At 43.3% G+C, this 23536-nt stretch overlaps 1 protein-coding gene across 1 annotated transcript in view; it reads left to right on the forward strand.

Annotated features, from left to right (window-relative positions):
• The window catches only part of TRMT9B (tRNA methyltransferase 9B (putative)), a 60322-nt gene that overhangs the window by 13876 nt on the left and 22910 nt on the right, over positions 1 to 23536 (forward strand). Inside the window, exon 2 of the mRNA XM_044295576.1 lies at positions 15075 to 15229. Within this exon, the coding sequence (XP_044151511.1) occupies positions 15076 to 15229 (154 nt within the window). The 5' untranslated portion in view covers position 15075. The remainder of the gene's footprint in view (positions 1 to 15074; positions 15230 to 23536) is intronic.

Here is a 23536-nt window from a genome sequence, read left to right on the forward strand (position 1 = left end):
ATGGCTCTTTAGTACTGAGTAGCGGAGAAGCCACGTGTCACCGCCTGGTGCTCTGACAGTACATGATGTATATCTATGGGGGAATCTATTTATGCTGTGCACAACACGGAGCCTTAAGATGGTCCTTCTGTGTAACCATGGGTGGCAGGGTAACCTACAGTTTTCCAGTATGCCGCCCATGTGTAAACGAATACACTCTCATAGAAATGTCTGTAGGGAGCCCAAAAAGCAATAACACCATGGTACATTTGATTTGTTAGCTGAAGTGGTAGTGAAGAGAGAAAATATTCCTGGATCTGTGTTCCTGTCGTGTTCTCTCAGGAGGACACTGAATGATATATTGTAGCTATAACACAGGATAAAATTGGAATTTGGGTTATATATTCAACAGCCTTCCGAATTGTATCTTTTTCCTTAAAGGGGTTGTTTAGATTTTAATATTGATGACCTATCCTAAGGATTGGCCAGTAATAACTGATCAGCTGGTTTGTTGCAGCTACACTGAAGTGAATGGGAGAGGTGCTGCAGTAAGGGCGGTTTCACACTTGTGTTGTGGCAAAGGATCTCAAAACCAGACCAAAACGTTTCTGTTTTGAACCCCCATCCATTGTCAATGGGGACAGAACTGGTCAGGATGCATTCCGTTCCGCCTTGCTGCAAGCTGCGGTTTCGTGTCTGGCCTGCCGGATCAGCAAAATCACTATGAGTCAATGATGCTGGATCAGTTTTTTTTTACGACCTGAAAAAAATGGATCCGTCACTGATTGACTCACAATAATTTTAGTGCCGGATCCGGTTTGTTCCGTCTCGATGTAACACAACCGTATCCTAATGGAACCGATGCATCCGGATGTGTTAGCATCAAATGGAACCGTTTTGGTCCGGGTTTTGAGATCCTCTGCCGGATGTCAAAGCTGGAAAACAAAACACAAGTGTGAAACAGGCCTAACCAGAACCAGATCTTGCTAGCGCTATCTTGTGGAAGTGAACATCACTCTAGGCCAGCCAGACACCCTGAAACAGCTGTCTACAGGTGGATATTTACTGTAGTTGTTTGGCTGTTTTTCCTTGTCATGTCCTAAGATTTGTTAACTAGTCTAATTTATTACTCATGGGGGGCCATTTCCACAAAGTGGTGCTACTGAGATGATGCTCTTTCCTTGGGAGATACCTCTTTGCATAGTAGTTTCCCATGGACCATTACCAGTAGGTCTCCATAGAGGGCTGGTCTCTAATAGGAGAATCAGTAGCTTACGGAAGCTACTCTGGAGCCTAAAAAGGCATGGGTGGTTTTCCCGTCTAAATCTGCACTGTGTATATTATAAAACCCCAGATGTTTTGAGTATCTGAGCTACTAATGCTCACGCTGTAGACAAATGACCTTCCAACAATCAGAAGCAAAATAGGTTAAAGCAGTTTCAGATAGGGCATTATTGGTAATAATGACCCCTGTGTGCCTGAGGGCATGTTGGAGAAGTTCTCAATGTGACAGTCTCATATGCCCAATTAGAGTTTGCTGCAGCAGTTACTACCCTAAGCAGAACCAACCACTAGTGCCCCCCAAAACAGGCACAACCCATAGAGGCCCCATATAACACATGACCATTATGACCCTGCATACAGTATGTCATTGTTTCTTTTTTCCCACCTTTCCTGTACGTCCTGTGCCGTACTGTACCATGCAGTGCTGCATCACCTCTGCCTATCTGGAGAGCCTCTGTAAGGTCTAATATCACACGGGTTGATGTCGGACCAATAGCGCGCACTGATGCCCTTTCAGATGGCACAGTGCATAGTCACTACACTTGTTCCTCTCTAATTCACTTTGCATGTTGTCAGTGGCAAAATGCTTTTTTATGATGTGATCCATCATTTATGCAGCACAAAAAATCATCATTTGCTAAAAAAGCGAATCTGCATGGGGAGTAACGATCACAGTAATGATTGTAAATGGGTTCCCGATAGGTGACCCAATCCTTGGCCCATGTAAAAGGTTAGCATTTGTGGGACTAAAGGTGGCAATGTATATTAGTCTAAAGTTGATTAAAATAGATGATTTTAACCAAAATGAACATTCGTTGGTTGAAATTTAGCTGACCAACAACAGACCATTATCGGTCAAAAAGAAGTTGACCACGTTTAATGTTTTTTTCCAGGAATCGGATGAACGATATTTCTTTGAAAGAAATTTCTGTTTGCAGCGTTTTGGTGTCCGTCTGACGAAACTGAGCCAAACGGATCCGTTCTGACACACAATGTAAGTCAATGTAAATGGATCCGTTTTCTATGACACAATAGAAAACTGATCTGTCCTCTATTGACTTTCAATGGTGTTCAAGATGGATCCGTCTTGGCTATGTTAAAGATAATACAAACGGATCCGTTCTGAACGGATGCAGACGTCTGTATTATTCGAACAGATCCGTCTGTGCAGATCCATGACGGATCCGCACCAAACGGGAGTGTGAAAGTAGCCTTAAATGTCTATGACTGTGTCCGTGAAATAATCATTCACCAGATGTTTGTTCAACTGCTCTTCAACCATCAACCAACTTCTATCTAATGTGTATGACCAGTTTAACAGATAGATATGTTCCTCTAAGGCTATCATGGCTGAGATAACTGATAGCAAGTGTCTGCACTGTAGAAGACATCCAACATGGGATATACATGACTTTATTATCAGTGACTGTTGTTTTATTGACGTAAATGGTGTGAATCTTTTTATCCTAATAAATTAAAGAATTTCTTTTGTTTTCCTTGTATGAAAGCCAATCTGTCAGGTTACCAAATTAGACGAGGTCCAGAATTACCCCTTAGGCATGATGATAAAATATATCTGCAATCATCTGCCGAATCTGAGAAGAAACCTGCCATGGCGATGAATGAATTATAGTGGTATATGTGCAGGATGTGGCTATAAATCTTTCATGCGTGTTGCTATAAATATATGGCTCCTTTTGTGCTTCCTGATTGCCCCAGACAAGCCCGGTAAGATGTCTCTGATGGACATGTAGGTGTTGTTGTGCCTTTCTCACTCATGCATTCATTTTGCCCACATTGATTTATAGTGCTTGATGAGATAGAAATAATGAGTGCAAACAAAGCTTATGGCACCCATAGAAAATGACATGAGCAAAGACACGACATTATTGTAGCCCAAGCTTGGTAAACTCTTCACCTTTCACCTAGCGACAGAAAGACCTACATCGAGAAGATGTTAATTAAAAGCTGCGCTGAAAGACTAATTGTGCTTTCTGCATTCTTTATTGTGAACCTATTAGTCACTCTGCTGACTGCATGCTATAGTGATAAAAAAAGTTCAGGGAAGAAATCTGTAAAACTGTCCATAGATACTAGACCCTGATTGTTAAACGGTTGCTCCGCTTTGTTAGTGCCTATGAGTTAGAAGGGTCCCTTAGTAAGCGGATTAGTAAGTATAAAAATATCACATGGCCTAACCCCTCAGGTGAACACTGTAAAAAATGTAAAATAAAAACTGTGCTAAATAAACAATTTTTTGTCACCTTACATCACAAAAAGTGTAATAGCAAGCGATCAAAAAGTCACACGCCCCCCAAAATAGTGCCAATAAAACCATCATCTCATCCCGCAAAAATCATACCCTACCCAAGGTTATCGCCCAAAAACTGAAAAAATGATGGCTCTCAGACTATGGAAACACTAAAACATGATTTTTTTTTGCTTCAAAAATGAAATCATTGTGTAAAACTTACATAAATAAATAAATGTATACATATTAGGTATCGCCGCATCCGTGACAACCTGGTCTATAAAAATATCACATGATCTAACCTGTCAGATGAATGTTGTAAATAACAAAAAATAAAAACGGTGCCAAAACAGCTATTTCTTGTTATCTTGCCTCACAAAAAGTGTAATATAGAGCAACCAAAAATCATATGTACCCTAAACTAGTACCAACAAAACTGCCACCCTATCCAGTAGTTTCTAAAATGGGGCCACTTTTTTGGAGTTTCTACTCTAGGGGCGCATCAGGGGGGCTTCAAATGGGACATGGTGTCAAAAAAAACAGTCCAGCAAAATCTGCCTTCCAAAAACCGTATGGCATTCCTTTCCTTCTGCGCCCTGCCGTGTGCCAGTACAGCTGTTTACGACCACATATGGGGTGTTTCTGTAAACGACAGAATCAGGGCCATAAATAATGAGTTTGATTTGGCTGTTAACCCTTGCTTGGTAACTGGAAAATCTGCCAAAAAAGTGAAATTTTGAAATTGTATCTCCATTTGCCAATAACTCTTGTGGAACACCTAAAGGGTTAACGACGTTTGTGAAATCAGTTTTGAATACCATGAGGGGTGTAGTTTCTTAGATGGGGTCACTTTTATGGAGTTTCTACTCTAGGGGTGCATCAGGGAGGCTTCAAATGGGACATGGTGTCAAAAAAAAACAGTCCAGCAAAATCTGCCTTCCAAAAACCGTATGGCATTCCTTTCCTTCTGCGCCCTGCCATGTGCCGTACAGTACTTTACGACCACATATGGGGTGTTTCTGTTGACTACAGAATCAGGGCCATAAATATTGAGTTTGGTTTGGCTGTTAACCCTTGCTTTGTAACTGGAAAAAATTATTAAAGTGGAAAATCTGCCAAAAAAGTGAAATTTGGAAATGTTATCTCTATTTTCCATTAATTCTTGTGGAACACCTAAAGGGTTAACAAAGTTTGTAAAATCCGTTTTGAATACCTTGAGGGGTGTAGTTTCTAGAATGGGGTCATTTTTGGGTGGTTTCTATTCTATGTAGTTTCTAGAATGGGGTCATTTTTGGGTGGTTTCTATCTTATGTAAGCCTCGCAAAGTGACTTCAGACCTGAACTGGTCCCTAAAAATTGGGTTTTTGAAAATGTTTGAAAAATTTCAAGATTTGCTTCCAAACTTCTAAGCCTTGTAACATCCTCAAAAAATAAAATATAATTCCCAAAATGATCCAAACATGAAGTAGACATATGGGGAATGTAAAGTAATAACTATTTTTGGAGGTATTGCTATGTATTATAGAAGTAGAGAAATTGAAACTTGGAAATTTGCAATTTTTTTTTACAAATATTTGGTAAATGTGGTATTTTTTTTATAAATAAAAATGAATTTTTTTTTACTTCATTTTACCAGTGTCATGAAGTACAATATGTGACGAAAAAACTGTCTCCGAATGGCCTGGATAAGTCAAAGCGTTTTAGGCTACTTTCACACTAGCGTTCGATCGGATCCGTTCTGAACGGATCCGATCGTAATAATGCAGACGGAGGCTCCGTTCAGAACGGATCCGTCTGCATTATATTAGCTAAAAAAAAGCTAAGTGTGAAAATAGCCTGGGACGGATCCGTCCAGACTTTCAATGTAAAGTCAATGGGGGACGGATCCGCTTGAAGATTGAGCCATATTGTGGCATCTTCAAACTGGATCCGTCCCCATTGACTTACATTGTAAGTCTGGACGGATCCGCACGGATCCGCACGCCTCCGCACGGCCAGGCGGACACCCGAACGCTGCAAGCAGCGTTCAGCTGTCCGCCTGTCCGTGCGGAGGCGAGCGGAGGCTGAACGCCGCCAGACTGATGCAGTCTGAGCGGATCCGCTCCATTCAGACTGCATCAGGGCTGGACGGCTGCGTTCGGGTCCGCTCGTGAGCCCCTTCAAACGGAGCTCACGAGCGGACCAGCGAACGCTAGTGTGAAAGGAGCCTTAAAGTTATCAGCACTTAAAGTGACACTGGTCAGATTTGCAAAAAATGGTCAAGTCCGTAAGGTGAAATAGGGCCGAGTCCTTAAGGGGTTGAGAAGCTGCCTGCTCATCCATGAAACCACCTGCTGTGCCAGTGGAAAATGAAAGGGCTTGTCCCACTGTTACATGTCATGCTCATTTTACATATCATAAAAAAAATTAAGCATATTAACCATTTACATGCTATTAAAGATCCAGTGAAGAGTAATGACTAGAGATGAGTGAATCGATTCATTCATCACAAAGAGTTCCTGAACAGCAAGTGGCTTTCCCCCCTGCAGCTTGATTGAGAGGGCTGGCCATCTTGCCTGGCCCTGAAAATGTTCTCTGAGTAGCAATTCAAGCACAGAGGTTCTGCTGTTGATACCAGAGCAGCGACTGTGCATGCGCCACTACGTCTCCCGGTAGCAGATCATGAACAGGTGTTAGGACTGTACCTTCTGGCTGTTTTTTCTTAGGGTTGTATGTGAAAGGTTCTGTAATGTTGACAGGTTTTCCGTAATGTTGCTGAACATCACTTATTGTATGTGACTGTGGCGCACAACCTAAAAAAGAAAGCTGAAACCCCTGCTATAATGTATGACTGCTATATAATCTAGATGACTTACATTTATTATTTCACCTCACTGTTTTCATCGCTATCATACCAGATGGCTTTTAGAAGGTTATCCTCATATCAGTGCATGTGTTTTCACTCTTTAATTGGTCTTGTGAGACAAGGTATGGCATCTGTGCCTGTCATATGGGAAATAGTGGTATGAATGAAAGCGATGTGAGGCTTTTTTCTGCTCGTTCCTGTGTTGAAGGGGTTTTCTGGGAGTACAGAGAATGCCACTGTAGAAAGAGGTGAGTATAAGATGATTTTTTTTTTATTTTAGGCTTTTGCAGGGCTTGACCAAGTATTTTGGATAACCCCTTTATGTTTTAGTAGTGAATCTCATAGGGATTGATCAGAATGATAATGGTGTTAAATATATGTGAAGAGAAAAGTATGTGTATTATTATACTGTATTCTGTACATGTAGTCCAAAATGGATCCACACTGGCCACTGCAAGCCCCATGGTATCTAAAATTTTTGGACATTTGAGTTCTCATGACGTGGACCATTTAAAGAGATATCAGTTCTAAAGTCTATTTGACCTAATTTTGCTTTAAGCTGCCAGTCCGGGAAGTTGTACACTAGCTAGTGCTTCAGAAAGTTGAAAAAGTATCTAGCTACATGACCACTTTTTTACCTTCAGTACACATCTCCAGTTCTGAGAAGTCCAGAAACATGCACACATGTTCATATTAAAGGGAGTAGAATATTGAAGACCTTTCCTCAATATATTATCTAATCAGTGGGGGTCTGACTGCTAGCACCCCTCTGTTTGTTTGAAGAGACCACTGTGCTCCAGTGAGTGCTGTGGCCTCTTCCTGGGCCAGTGACGTCACGTGGCCTATGTGCAACTCAGTCCGATTCATATGATTGGGCCTGGGCTGCAATGCCAAGCATGGCCGATATACAGTGCTCAGCACTGTGTTCCTTATACTGTGAGGAAGCCACAACACTGAAACAGCCGATCCGTGGAGGGTGCCTGGAGTCAGACCCCACTGAGATATTGATGCTGGAAAACCCTTTTAAAGCTTTGTGTGATAATTTGAGTTCTCCTTTAAATGGGGTCCTACACTTTTTGATAATGTTGCCCAGAGGCCAGCATTATGAGGACTTTCTGATCCATACCCTGTTCTGATTCTGCCTTTTCACTCTGGTAGTAGAGTTTAGGGGAATGGAGCACATCTTGGACATCTCATCCAAGTGGTATTCAGAATCAACCATGTTATAGATTTTAACCAAATTCCTGCCCTTGGACACAATTCTTTTTATAGTATAGAATATATCATATGAGCTGCACAGTATGCAGGTAGATAACTTGTATGACAGTTTGCTAGCACACTAGGTTTTTTGAGAACCTCATAGACCTCCAGTACTTTGCGAGTGATTGATTTCATGATGAAATGTACAATACTAATAAACCTCCTGATAAAATAAAAGTAAAGGTCTAAATTCTTCTCTACATGTTGGACCAATTATCCTTTTTAAGAAAGATAAATAAAAAATGTTTCTGAAATGAAAACTCCCATAATCTCTTATCAAAGTTTGGCAGATTGAAGATCACCCGTTAGCTGATCAGCAGGGCACTTTACCCTCTGCAGGACATTAAGAAATGAGATCTACAGGAGTTAGTGCCCTTGAAGCTAAATAGCAATTGTGATGAAAAGGAAATGATAATCGTCCTTTCATCCTACCAGCTACATAAACGACATCCTCTTGATGCCAGATAAAGGCCACTCTGAAGGTAAAAGCTTGTAATATAATATTCTATTCATTTTCCTGGCATCATTTTGCTTTCTGTGGCTTAATACTATACTGAACCTGATAATGTTATTCATTGTCTATTTCAGAGAACAATACTTCATGTTTTACTTCTTAGGTGGTGTAACATTTATATTATTAGGTAACCAGCTGCTTCGCAAACCTTGTGAAGAAATATATTGAGTTCTATATTTTACTGCTTTTTAGTCTGTCCTAGTGGCCATAGCAGAGTTCCGTTGTGCCTCTCTGGCGGACACTGTGCTATTAGGACATACTTATCTAATGTGGGCTTTCTGCTACTAGTCAACCATGTTCTAAGAAATGATAATCCCATGTAGAGATCTTAGACGTGCACTGGATCCAGTGAGCCTCATCAATAACAATCACAGAATCTGTGTTATCCTTATTTTCAGTGGTCTAAACGTCATGACAGAAGGTTAAAGTGAAGCTTGAGGAAGACCAGAGGTTTTCATTGTAATTATTCATTAGAGAGCCATCCAGACATAATGAATACTATACAGGCCACAATGTCCTCAGTAGCATGCCTATGTCCATATTTAACAAATCACATCCCCCCATTTCTCCAAATCCTTTACAAACAACCTTTTGATTGAGCCAAAACTTGACTCAAAAAGTTCATCTCATTAGCCGATATTTACCCCAATTTTTGTGTTTTTATGCACTGGGGAGTCTCTCTGCTTGTTGCCCCTTAGAATATTTTTTTTTTCCATAGAAACAGGATGAACTGTAGGGGTACGTCCATGTGGATGAGATTTGGTAAAATCTTATCTATTTGCTGTTGCCGTAATATGCTGTGGGCTTCCCCCAATTTTGGACGGTTTGATATGTCGTTTGATTGTTATCGATTTCCATGATCACTTCATTTCTTGTACTCACATTAATGGTGGTACATATTGCCAGTTGAAAGATGTTTCAGGCAGGAGTTATGGTTTTACAGTGAGGACTGGACAAAATACGGAAAAAAACAAGATCATCCACTTGCCAGTCTGTAATACTTTTCTTCTACATTATAACATTGAAACAAATGATAAAACTGATGTTTTTTTTCATTTTTTTTTTATATCTCATCTCCTTATGAGGATTAACTAAATTTAAATGGCTTTTACAGGAGTACAATAGTGATGACTTATCCTCAGGATAGGTCATCAGTATCATATCGGTGGTGGTCCGACTCCCAGCACCTCTTCCAATCAGCTGTTTGAACAGACAGTGGTGCTCCAGGGAGCTGCGTATAGGCCATGTGACCGAAGAACTCAATGTCACAAACCTAGGATCTTTTTAGCCCAAAATGAGTAAAATGCAATCAAAGGTGTCCATAGCCTTTAAAACTAGCGTCCAGGCTCCCCATTATTTACGCTCATTCCCTTAACCCCTTAGGGACCCATGACGTATCGGTACGGCATGTTTCCCGAATCCTTAAGGACCCATGACGTACCGGTACGTCATGGCTTTAATTCGCGATTCCGGCGCCGCGGGGGTTAATCGGAACGGGATGCCGGCTGAAATCATTCAGCCGGCATCCCGTAACAACGCAGGGGGGGGTCATTTGACCCCCCCGTATAGACGATCGCAGAAAACCGCAGGTCCATTCAGACCTGCGGTTTTCTGCGTTTCCGGTCCATTCGGGTGTGCTGTGACCCGATGAACCGGAAAAAGACTGCGATCGGTGGCGTAATTTTACACCACCAATCGCAGTCCGAGGATTTGAGGAGGCGGTGCTGGCCCTGGTGCTGAACACTGCTGTCCAGGGTGCTGATTGGTGCAGGGGAGAGAGGCGCGAGATTCAAACTTCCTGCGCTCCTCTCTCCCCTCCTCTTCCTGTCCAGCACCCTGACCGTGCAGCATCGTCCAGCACCAGCTCCTGTGTCCCCCTAATCGGCATCCATCACCCTCCTGCACCCATCGCCACCCAGGTAGGTTAGGGTCAGTGAGGGAGAGGCACCATTAGGAAGGGAAAGAAGGGAAAAGTTAGTTAGGAAAAAAAAAAAAAAAAAGAACTTTTACACAAAACTTTTTTGATCCATCTATCAGACCCCAGAGCCCCCCGGGGGTCTGATAGATGGATCAAAGCGGGCGAGGTATGGCGTGAAGCTATACAAAATTTGTGAGAGTACCTCAGGGTACACTTACAAATTTCGTGTGTACGAGGGGCGAGATTCCCGTATTCAACCCCCAGAATGTCCCCCCACTCTGGGTGTTAGCGGGAAACTCGTGTGGGACCTTATGCACCCACTGCTGGATAAGGGTTACCACTTGTACGTGGATAACTTTTATACCAGCATTCCCTTGTTCAGGTCCCTTGCCGCCAGATCCACGTTCGCTTGTGGGACCGTGCGGAAAAATCAGCGCGGCCTCCCTGCCCACCCCCTCCAGGTACCTATCCCCAGGGGTGAGACCCGTGCACTTACCAGTGGAAACCTGTTGCTGGTCAGGTATAAGGACAAGAGGGATGTCCTTATGCTGTCCACAATCCACGGTAACAGCACCACCCCAGTCCCTGTGCGAGGTACCGCGGCAACGGTCCTCAAGCCCGATTGTATCGTCGACTACAATCGGTATATGGGAGGAGTTGATCTCTCTGATCAAGTCCTCACGCCATATAATGCCATGCGCAAAACCCGGGCATGGTACAAAAAAGTTACGGTCTACATGGTGCAGGTTGCCATGTACAACTCTTTTGTACTATCCCGAAGCGCTGGCAGCACAGGGACATTCCTCCAATTCTATGAGGCAGTCCTCAAAGACCTGATCTTTTCGGACCGGGAAAGAGCAGGCCGGAGTACCTCGGGAACTGGAGGCGCCCGGATCGTCCCTGGCCAACACTTTCCAGGTGTGGTCCCCCATACTGGAAAGAAGGGACGAACCCAAAAAAGATGCAGAGTGTGTCACAAGAGGGGGATACGGAAGGACACCACCACTCAATGTGACACGTGCCCCGATCATCCGGGCCTCTGCGTTATCGATTGCTTCAGGGAGTATCACACTTCCATGGAGTACTAAATTTTTATAATCCCCAACAGTCCACTAGAGAACATAAAACACTATGGCTCTTAGACTTTGGAGACACAGAAACAATTTTTTTTCCCCAAAAAAATATTAGTTTTAGAGCAGGCATCCTCAAACTGCGGCCCTCCAGATGTTGTAAAACTATAACTCCCAGCATGCCCAGACAACCTACAGCCATCAGCAGGGCATGGTGGGAATTGTAGTTTTACAACATCTGGAGGGCCGCAGTTTTTAGGATGCCTGCTTAGTGTCTCCAAAGTCTGAGAGCCATACATATTGGGCATCGTCGCGTGCGTAAAAGTCGTCGCTATAAAAATAACATTTGACCAAACGCCTCGAATGAACGGTGTTAAAAATATAAAACAAAAACGGTGCCAAAACACCCATTTTTGGGCAAAATTTCAATTTGAATCCCTTTTGCCGGTAATAAAGCAAGGGTTAACAGCCAAACAAAACTCAATATTTATGGCCCTGATTCTGTAGTTTGCAGAAACACCCCATATGTGGTCGTAAATGGCTATATAGCCGCACGGCAGGGCATAGAACGAAGGGAACTCCATACGGTTTCTGGAAGGCAGATTTTGATGGACAGTTTTTTTTTTGACACCATGTCCCATTAGAAGCCCCCCCTGATGTAGCCTAGACTAGAAACTCCAAAAAAGTGACCCCATCTAAGAAACTACACCCCTCAAGGTATTCAAAAGTTACTTTACAAACTATGTTAACCCTTTAGGTGTTCCACAAAACTAAATAGCGAATGTAGAAACATTTTTAGAATTTAATTTTTTTGTTACATTGCCTCAAAAAAGAGTAATATAGAGCAACCAAAAATCATATTTACCCCTAAAATAGTCCCAAAACAACAACCACCTTATCCTGTAGTTTCCTAGATGGGGTCACTTTTATGGAGTTTCTACTCTAGGGGTGCATCAGGGGGCTTGAAAGGGTACATGGTGTAAATAAACCAGTCCAGCAAAATCTGCCTTCCAAAAACCATATGACGTTCCCCTCCTTCTATGTCCTGCCGTTTGGCCAAACAGTAGTTTACGACCACATATGGGGTGTTTCTGCAAACTACAGAATCAGGGCAACCCATTTTGAGTTTTGTTTGGCAGTTAACCCTTGTTTTACTCCTGGAAAAAATTGATTATATTGGAAAATGTTCCAAAAAATAGAAATTTCTAAATTGTTTCTCCATCTGCCATTAACTCTTGTGGAACACCTAAAGGGTTAACAAAGTTTGTAAACCCAGTTTTGAATACCTTGAGGGGTGTACTTTCTTAGATGGAGTCACTTTTTTGAAATTTCTATTCTAGGGGTGCAACAGGGGGCTTCAAATGGGACATGGTATAAACAAAACCAGTCCTGCAAAATCTGCCTTCCAAAACCCATATGGCGTTCCCCTCCTTCTATGTCCTCCCGTTTGGCCAAACAGTAGTTTACGACCACATATGGGGTGTTTCTGCAAACTACAGAATCAGGGCAACCCATTTTGAGTTTTGTTTGGCAGTTAACCCTTGTTTTACTCCTGGAAAAAATTGATTATATTGGAAAATTTTCCAAAAAATTGAAATTTCTAAATTGTTTCTCCATCTGCCATTAACTCTTGTGGAACACCTAAAGGGTTAACAAAGTTTGTAAACCCAGTTTTGAATACCTTGAGGGGTGTACTTTCTTAGATGGAGTCACTTTTTTGAAATTTCTATTCTAGGGGTGCAACAGGGGGCTTCAAATGGGACATGGTATAAACAAAACCAGTCCTGCAAAATCTGCCTTCCAAAACCCATATGGTGTTCCCCTCCTTCTATGTCCTGCCGTTTGGCTAAACAGTAGTTTACGACCACATATGGGGTGTTTCTGCAAACTACAGAATCAGGGCAACCCATTTTGAGTTTTGTTTGGCAGTTAACCCTTGTTTTACTCCTGGAAAAAATTGATTATATTGGAAAATTTTCCCAAAAATAGAAATTTCTAAATTGTTTCTCCATCTGCCATTAACTCTTGTGGAAGACCTAAAGGGTTAATAAAGTTTGAAAAAACAGTTTTGAATACCTTGAGGGGTGTAGTTTCTAGAATGGGGTCATTTTTGGGAGGTTTCTATTATCTAAGCCTCACAATATGACTGCAAACCTGAACTGGTCCATAAAAAGTGGGATTTTGAAGATTTCTGAAAAATTTCAAAATTTGCTTCTAAACTTCTAAGCCTTGTAACATCCCCAAAAAATAAAATATCATTCCCAAAATGCTACACACATGAAGTAGACATATGGGGAATGTAAAGCCATCACAATTTTTGGGGGTATTACTATGTATTACAGAAGTAGAGAAACTGAAACTTTGAAATTTGCTAATTTTTCAAAAAAAATTGTAAAAATTTTATTTTTTTGTGCAAAAAAATTAACTTTTTTGACCCAATTTTAGCAGTGTCATGAAGTACAATATGTGACGAAAAAACAATCTCAGAACGGCCTGGGTAAGTCAAAGCGTTTTAAAGTTATGAGCACTTAAAGGGACACTGGTCAGATTTGCAAAAAATGGCCAAGTCCTTAAGGTGAAATAGGGCTGAGTCCTTAAGGGGTTAATATGGGTAACATCTTTCTAACAATTTTTTTCCTGACTGATGGTGTGGTAATCTGTACTTTGTAGTCATTAACACCTTGATGTACTGGAAATCTGCTCTCCATGCGCTGATTTCCTGATCGGCCTGTGACAGACTATTATTATTCACCGCAGCCAATCAAAGGAGGTGGAGCTGCAAATGGAGGGACAGGAGGTGTGTCTTGTCAGGGAAAAGACCCCTACTCTGACTTATGCTGAGTTCCAAATTAGTATGGCAAATAGGTAACGAGCACTCGGGAGAATAACACAAACATCAAGGTTGTATCTAAACAAGTCTCTGATTATTACTTGTGAAAAGCAAATACTTATACCACATTGGGGCCAGTTCTGGTTATACACCCACACACTTTACATGAAAACATCTCGACATATAGAAATGCTTACGAAGCAGAAGGTGTAAAATGTCAGTTAACCGCAGACTTTCTATACAAACGCGAGACATACATTTAGCAGAATAGAGGAAGTAGAGATATAGCACACCAAGCCGTCTTCATTTCTCGAGAATAGCAAAGATACTGACATACAAAAAGTCACTGATCTCTCAACTTCAAAAAAGGTCAAACAATGTGAAATGGCCGCTGTAGACACAAAGATGGAGTCTCATCCCTCACAGTCTCAGATTACCACAGATTCCCTGTAGACAGTGTTGCTAAAATAACAGCTATTCCCTATTGAAGCTGAGCTTAAAAGCAGTCAATGTGTAAGCACTGAGGAAAATTGCAGGTACGCCTTATCTCAAGGTACTGATTTATCTAGAATTTTTGAGCTCATGACTGGACAGTCCCCTTAAGACAGATAACTAGTTTAAACTAACTCTCCATTTTCTCTCTCTTTGTTAATAATGGTCTCTTTTTTTGCTTGTCCCCTGTATTTTTTAATCTATCTACTGTTGTAGCAACTTGATTTTTGGTACTTGTGCCTTCAGTTTAATTCTGGAATGGCCGCTCCTATGGACAAGTTCTTTCTCTGTGTGTTATACAGCGGCATACATTGGGGTGTTATGTTCAGTGTAAACGCTGGGAGATTTCTCTGGTGCATGTGTCAAATGTAATGCTGGGATGCAATGTAATCACAGTCTTAGCTTTAAATTAATTAAAGTAAATTTCTACTTTTTTTTATAGTGCGCCTGTTGTTCAAACAGAATAAAAGCCAGATTTATTGGTCTTGAGTGTGGAGGATTATGGGATAGCATTATCTGCAAATTCATAGAAATCCATCTTTTGCACACTATCCATATTCTGCGTGAAATACTTGACATATCTGCCGAGTACCAGAGGTGAACATTACTAATTATTGTTGGTCTTTTCTAGCATGGACTATGAAGCTGCCCAGCTGGAGAATCAGCATGTGCACAGTGTGTATGAAAGCACAGCTCCGTACTTCAATGAAGTGCAGAGTAAAGCGTGGCCAAAAGTCCGACAGTTTCTGCTGGAGCAAAAGGCAGGCAGTCTCGTTGTTGATATAGGTAAGTCATTTTTATTTTAAGGCTACATCTAATTATTTACTATATTTTTATTTTTATAAGATGCACCTAGGTTTTAGTGGAGGAAAATCAGAAAAAATATATTTTTCATCAGACCTCAGAACAGACCCCAATCTTTGTCAGACCTCAGATCAACCCCAATATCAGACCTCAGATCAGACCGCCATATCAGACCCCCATATCAGACCTCAGATCAGACCGCCATATCAGATTCTCATATCAGACCCCCTAAATGAGACCTAAGATCAGAAGAAATATAACTAAATAGACTTACTGGTCTATCTCGGGCCCGCTCTGCACTGTGATGTGATGTCACACAGTGTCAGGTCCTGATGCTGTACGCAGTCAGGAAAGTGCAGCGTAGGCCCGGAGAAGACCAGAGAGCAGTAAATACAGCCAGAGCTAGCAGCACTTCACCTACTGCAATGGAAGCACTCACTAGTATTCGCTTTATAAGACAACCTGCAATTCTCCCCCACACTTTTGGGGGGAAAAATGCGTCTTGTAAAGCGAAAAATATGGTGGGTTTAGATCTACTCTTCTGTACAGTCATTTTATTTGTAATACATTTTTTTATTTGGTCTTACACTTTTTTTTTTAAATAGTGTACTTCATCATTTATGCTGCCACTCCATGCAAATTCAGTAGGATATATAGAAACAGCTAGATCTGTTGTTTAAAGGGGTTGTCCAGACGTGGTGCCTACAATTCACAGTCCCGCTTCTCCATTCTCAGGAAGCAACTTAACCAGGGACCCTCAGCCATTGGCTGAGGAAGGATTTAGGAGAGCACGTACTGGCCCTTTAAGAGGACGGAGCTGAGGGTGCACGCCCTAAGGGATCATCAGACAGTATCATGGAGGCAGCAGTGTACAAACCTTCTTTCCTCCAGACGCAGAGGATGTCCCCTCATCACAGTCCTGGGGATAAATAGATGATGGGAGAGATCTCTGTACTGACCCCTGATATATTCATACATAGTAATTAGATCTCCCCTCAGTCGTCTTTTTTCTAAAGTGAATAACCCTAATTTTGATAATCTTTCTGGGTAGTGTAGTCCACCCTTTTGATGCACCACATGATCATATTGGCATTGGCAGCAGCTGCCTGACACTGGTTTCTACAGTTAAGGCCTCATGTTTTTCGGGTCCGCATCCGAGCCGCAGTTTTTGCGGCTCGGGTGTGGACCCATTCACTTCAATGGGGCTGCAAAAGATGTGGACAGCACTCCGTGTGCTGTCCGCATCCGTTGCTCCGTTCCGAGGCCCCGCAAAAAAAATATAGCATGTCCTATTCTTGTCCGTTTTGCGGACAAGAATAGGCATTTCTACAATGGGCCGCCCGTTCCGTTCCGCAAATTGCAGAAGGCACACGGGCGGCTTCCGTTTTTTGCGGATGCGCGGTTTGTGGCCCGCAAAAAATGACACTGTCGTGTGCATGTAGCCTAAGTTTGCTGGTCACTAAAAGTCCTTTTCCATGTCAGTGTTACAAAGTGTTTCCTATTCAGTATGTACGAGTGAGTGTTATTTTTTCTACGGGCACAACACGCTGCTAACAATAGCTAAAAAAAAGTCCACAAAAGCTGGACAACCCCTTTAAACACTTCTCACACTTATCTTAACAGTTTTGAAAAATGTCTTAAAAGGGGGTGTCACAAAGAGGAGTTATGTAATGTGGCAACTTTATCATAGACGTGCAGTATTTTTATAGAAAAAATATGGTTGTCAACGACATACAAATTAATGTATCCAGTAAGTTTATCTTCCCTACTGTTTAATTTGTAGTTGAACCCTTGTGTGAGTATCATCTTAAGGCCTCATGCACATGACTGTATCCGTTTTGCGGTCCAAAAATCGTGGATCCACAAAACATGGATACTGGCTGTGTGCATCCCGCATTTTCCTCTTCCTCAGGTCCCGCACTATGTTACAAATGCCTGTTCTTCTCCGTAAAGCTAAAAGAATAGGACATGTTCTATTTTTTTGTGGGGCCGTGGGATGGACATAGGATGCGGACAGTGCACACTGCACTGCCTGCATCTTTTGTGACCTCATTGATTTGAATGGGTCCTCAAAATGCGGATTAGATGCGGTTTGAAGATATGGTCGTGTGCATGGGCCCTTAGACGTCATGCACACGACCGTATTTTGTATCTGTGGTTGATCCGCATTTTTTGTGGCTTGCATACAGACCCATTTAGTTCCGCCATAAAACAGTGCACGTATGTCATCCATGTGCTGTCCGAATCTGTGTGTCTATTCCGCAAATTATAGAACATGTCCTATTCTTGTCTGTATTGCGAAAAAATAGTCATTTCTAGTAATGGGGGTGAGAAAAATGCAGATTGCACAGAGAAGGTGTCCCTATTTTGCGGATCAGTATTTTTCGGGCCTCCATAAGGACATGGTCACGTTCAGGAGGCCCAATTGTTTGTAAATGTTTCGTATGCGTCTTTAGGGATCTTGGCATCTTGCTAGCTCCAGGCACCTGAGGTCTGAGTAATACCAGCCTCCCTGAACAATGATAGAAATAGACCCTAGATAAAAATAGACTGCGATGTGTTACAGCGCTGAGCCGACTCTCCGGGAGCACGATTCACCCTGCATAATGAATAAGCCATCATTTCTTACACAATAAGTGCAAGGAACATTTAGAGGAGTATAAATATAGCCAAGGCGACCGACCCCGCTAATAAATGCAATGAGTTTTATACTCTAGCTATTTTAACTATTCAGAATGTCAGACTGTTATATTTATTGACTCTAAAAAGAAACTTATTTTATTAATAATTCTAACATTTCTATCCATTGTGTTGTGCAGTAATATATTTTATTGTCTATGGGGATTTATGGGGATTTCATCATGTATTTTTCCTGGAATTTGAATCTATAAGCAGAGTGGAGGTTGCGCTGTGTCACTAGGTTGCCGGGTTGTGCCTGCAGGTTATTACAAGACGTCTTATGATCCTAGAGTTTTCATTAGGCCACTTTCAGATGTGAAACACGCTCCATGTGGGAGCATGAATTCCCATAGTAAACTCTGCTCCTTTGACTGGACCATACGGCATTATAATGATTTATAATGCAGTGTGTCTCTGCCCGATCTCAACTCTAATGATTAGTACTGACAGCATTTTGGGGCACATTTATTAAGACCAGCGTTTTAGACGTTGGTCTTAATGAAGTCCTAAACTGGCGGTGGATCCATTGAAGTTATGAAGAGGCGCAGGCTTCCGAGCTGTCTTACATTTAGACCATTTTCTATTCCTAAAACAGGTGTAGAAAATGGTAAAGGAGACAGGCCCTTCCCCGCCCACACCCACAATTTTAGACCTGGCGTGAGCGGGGCAAAGTCACAGATAACAGCGCAACTAATCATTGCACCGATATCTGCGTCTGAAATGTGCATAATTTAGGCGTATTTCAGCATAGTAAATGACCCCCTATGTCTTTATGTTTCACACTGTCCTAGCTGTAGCCTGTGCTGATTAATCATCTGCTAATGTTCTATAGTTGTATGGCACTTCTTGCAACTTTTTAAATGCCATTTGCACAATGGTGTTTTACCACTGACTTTGCCACAAGGGGGCGTAGTGTGGGCTGGGCTATCAGTCCCAGCAGATGTATCAACTACCATAGTGTGAATGGAGCCTTATCTTTATTTCATCATTAGGCTACTTTCACACTAGCGTTTTTGCTGGATCCGGCAGGCTTCAGCAAAAAACGCTTCCGTTACTGATAAAACAACCATCTGCATCCGTTATGAACGGATTCAGTTGTATAATCTTTAACATTCCCAAGACAGATCAATCATGAACACCATTGAAAGTCAACAGGGGACAGATCCGTTTTCTATTGTGCCAGATTGTTTCAAAGAAAACGGATCTATCTTGCTTCGCATCCCATGACGGAAAATAAAACCCGCAGCATGCTACAGTTTGCTCTCTGGTATGAGAACACAACCAAACAGAACGGAATGCATTTTGAAGCATTCTGTTCTGTTCGGTTACGTTTTGCCCCCATTGACAATAAATGGGGACAAAATGGAAGCGTTTTTCTCCAGTATTGAGACACTATGACAGATCTCAATACCGGAAAATAGAAACGCTAGTGTGAAAGTAGCCTTACAGAGACACAGGCAAGATAGGAACACGCCACTGACACTGTGGAGTTCTTTACTGCAGTCAGTGATGCGTTCCCGCCCTGTCTGTACACCTCAGTCCCCTCCCAATTCCACCCCTCCCCCAAGTTGATTTTACTTTGAGTTTTAAAATGCCCATCGGATGCGGAGTGGGAGGGGCGTGGCCTAACCGACCGGGGATGGCTTATCGGAGCCAGGGGCGGGGTTTTGAAGGCCCTCTTAGGGCTGAAACGATTACTCGATTGAATCGAGTAATTTGACACAAAAAAATCCTCCATGCAAATTTTTGGCATCGAAGATTCGTTTGTGTCATGTGACCACGGAGCGGGAGTGAAGCGCTTGCTATTACTCCCGCTAGCAGGGGGCCTCAGGACACTCCACAGCACATCCATGGTCCCGCAGTGCACTGACCTGCTGAAGTACGCACGCCGTGACCTGACGTGTTGTGTGACGTCAGACGCAGAGCAGCGCGGAACGAAGGAGTGTTGGCGTCGTCCCTGCTGGAAAGGTAAGTTGGTGCGACTAAGGCCGGGCGCCCGGAGTGCACAGCGTCATAGCAACTAATGACGCTGTGCACTCCGGGTGTCAGGAGGAGCGGGGGGGGGGGGGGGGGGGGAGATGATTTCACAAGGGGGGGAGCTGCTGGCACAAGGGGGGGAGAGCTGCAGGCACAAGGGGGAGAGCTGCAGGCACAAGGGGGGGAGAGCTGCAGGCACAAGGGGGGGATAGCTGCAGGTACAAGGGGGAGAGCTGCAGGCACAACGGGGGGAGAGCTTCTGGCACAAGGGGGGGGAGAGCTTCTGGCACAAGGGGGGGGGGAGCTGCTGGTGCAAGGGGGAGAGCTGCTGGCACAAGGGGGGGAGAGCTGCAGGTACAAGGGGGAGAGCTGCAGGCACAAGGGGGAGAGCTGCAGGCACAAGGGGGAGAGCTGCTGGCACAAGGGGGGGAGAGCTGCAGGCACAAGGGGGAGAGCTGCTGGCACAAGGGGAGGACCTGCTGGTGCAAGGGGGAGAGCTGCTGGCACAAGGGGGGAGAGCAGCTAGCACAAGGGGGGGCAGCTGCTGGCACAAGGGGGGGAAGCTGCTGGCACAAGGGAGGGGAACTGCTGGCACATGGGGGGGAGCTGCTGGCACAAGGGGGGACGGCTATATGTATCTAAGTTCTATGATGGCTATATTTCTCTAAGCTATATGACAGCTATGTCTATCTAAGCTATATGACGGCTATATGTATCTAAGCCACATGGCAGCTATATGCATCTAAGCTATATGACGGCTATATGTATCTAAGCCACATGGCAGCTATATGTTTATAAGCTATATGACGGCTATATGTATCTAAGCTATATGACGGCTATATGTATCTAAGCTATATGACAGCCACATGTATGTAAGCTATATGACACCTATATGTATGTAAGCTATAACGGCTATATGTATCTAAGCTATATGACACCTACAGTACAGACCAAAAGTTTGGACACACCTTCTCATTCAAAGAGTTTTCTTTATTTTCCTGACTATGAAAATTGTAGAGTCACACTGAAGGCATCCAAACTATGAATTAACACATGTGGAATTATATACATAACAAAAAAGTGTGAAACAACTGAAAATATGTCATATTCTAGGTTCTTCAAAGTAGCCACCTTTTGCTTTGATTACTGCTTTGCACACTCTTGGCATTCTCTTGATGAGCTTCAAGAGGTAGTCACCTGAAATGGTTTTCACTTCACAGGTGTGCCCTGTCAGGTTTAATAAGTGGGATTTCTTGTCCTATAAATGGGGTTGGGACCATCAGTTGTGTTGTGGAGAAGTCAGGTGGATACACAGCTGATAGTCCTACTGAATAGACTGTTAGAATTTGTATTATGGCAAGAAAAAAGCAGCTAAGTAAAGAAAAACGAGTGGCCATCATTATTTTAAGAAATAAAGGTCAGTCAGTCCGAAAAATTGGGAAAACTTTGAAAGTGTCCCCAAGTGCAGTCACAAAAACCATCAAGCGCTACAAAGAAACTGGCTCACATGCAGACCGCCCCAGGAAAGGAAGACCAAGAGTCACCTCTGCTGCGGAGGATAAGTTCATCCGAGTCACCAGCCTCAGAAATCGCAGGTTAACAGCAGCTCGGATTAGAGACCAGGTCAATGCCACACAGAGTTCTAGCAGCAGACACATCTCTAGAACAACTGTTAAGAGGAGACTGTGTGAATCAGGCCTTCATGGTAGAATATCTGCTAGGAAACCACTGCTAAGGACAGGCAACAAGCAGAAGAGACTTGTTTGGGCTAAAGAACACAAGGAATGGACATTAGACCAGTGGAAATCTGTGCTTTGGTCTGATGAGTCCAAATTTGAGATCTTTGGTTCCAACCACCGTGTCTTTGTGCGACGCAGAAAAGGTGAACGGATGGACTCTACATGCCTGGTTCCCACCGTGAAGCATGGAGGAGGTGGTGTGATGGTGTGGGGGTGCTTTGCTGGTGACACTGTTGGGGATTTATTCAAAATTGAAGGCATACTGAACCAGCATGGCTACCACAGCATCTTGCAGCGGCATGCTATTCCATCCAGTTTGCGTTTAGTTGGACCATCATTTATTTTTCAACAGGACAATGACCCCAAACACACCTCCAGGCTGTGTAAGGGCTATTTGACCATGAAGGAGAGTGATGGGGTGCTGCGCCAGATGACCTGGCCTCCACAGTCACCGGACCTGTACCCAATCAAGATGGTTTGGGGTGAGCTGGACCGCAGAGTGAAGGCAAAAGGGCCAACAAGTGTTAGGCATCTCTGGGAACTCCTTCAAGACTGTTGAAAGACCATTTCAGGTGACTACCTCTTGAAGCTCATCAAGAGAATGCCAAGAGTGTGCAAAGCAGTAATCAAAGCAAAAGGTGGCTACTTTGAAGAGCCTAGAATATGACATATTTTCAGTTGTTTCACACTTTTTTGTTATGTATATAATTCCACATGTGTTAATTCAGAGTTTTGATGCCTTCAGTGTGAATCTACAATTTTCATAGTCATCAAAATAAAGAAAACTCTTTGAATGAGAAGGTGTCCAAACTTTTGGTCTGTATTGTATATCTATCTAAGCCACATGGCGGCTATATGTATCTAAGCTATATGGCAGCTATATGTATCTAAGCTCTATGACAGCTATATCTATCTAATATAGCTTAGATACATATAGCGTCATATAGCTTAGATACATATAGCTTAGATACATATAGCTGTCATATAGCTTAGATATAGCTTAGATACATATAGCTGCCATGTGGCTTAGATAGATATAGCTGTCATATAGCTTAGATCAATAATGCCCAACCATTTTTCGTCTAAAGGGCCGCACTAGACATGGTATAAATTTCACGGGCCAGAAACAGGTAGCTTTGCCAGAAAGAAATGCAAACACTGTGAGGGGGCACCTGTGAGCATAACTAAAATACATAATACGTAGCCTACACTGGTTCAAATCTGCATTTGAGGCTGCTTTTGGAGCCTCTGTTGCAGATTCTGTCGAAAGACCAGACAAAAAAGCCTTGTATGCAGCGCTTTTGTGTCCGGTAAAAAGAAAGGATCCCGAACGGAAACTGAATGGATCCCATCATAATCGGTGGAGTCTGTTCAGCTTCTGTGGGGTGAGAGGAGGAGGGGGGAAGAGGGTCACTAGTGAGGGGACAGGAGGAGGGGGCAGTAGGGTCAATAGTGGGGTGACAGGAGGAGGTGGGAGCAAGGTCACTAGTGGGGTGACAGGAGGAGGGGGGAGGAGAGTCACTAGTGGGGTGACAGGATGAAGGGGGAGCAGGGTCACTAGTGGGGTGACAGGAGGAGGGTATGCAGGGTCACTAGTGGGGTGACAGGAGGAGGGGGGAGCAGGATCACTAGTGGGGTGACAGGAGGAGGGGGAAGCAGGGTCACTAGTGGGGTGACAGGAGGAGGGGGGAGCAGGGTCACTAGTGGGGTGATAGTAGGAGGGGGGAGCAGGGTCACCAGGGACCAGCCACATGAGTCCCCGCTCCTTAGCTCTTCAGCGGCCCTGTCATGCTTCTCAAGGTCCTCGGGCAGCATGCTCCGCTCTCCTTACTACAGCCACCACGGGAGCCGGCCCCTCCTCCTTCCAGCTCCCGCCGACTTTCCCTGCCTGACC

Source organism: Bufo gargarizans, chromosome 1 (genome assembly GCF_014858855.1).
Source record: "Bufo gargarizans isolate SCDJY-AF-19 chromosome 1, ASM1485885v1, whole genome shotgun sequence".
Classification (NCBI taxonomy): domain Eukaryota; kingdom Metazoa; phylum Chordata; class Amphibia; order Anura; family Bufonidae; genus Bufo; species Bufo gargarizans.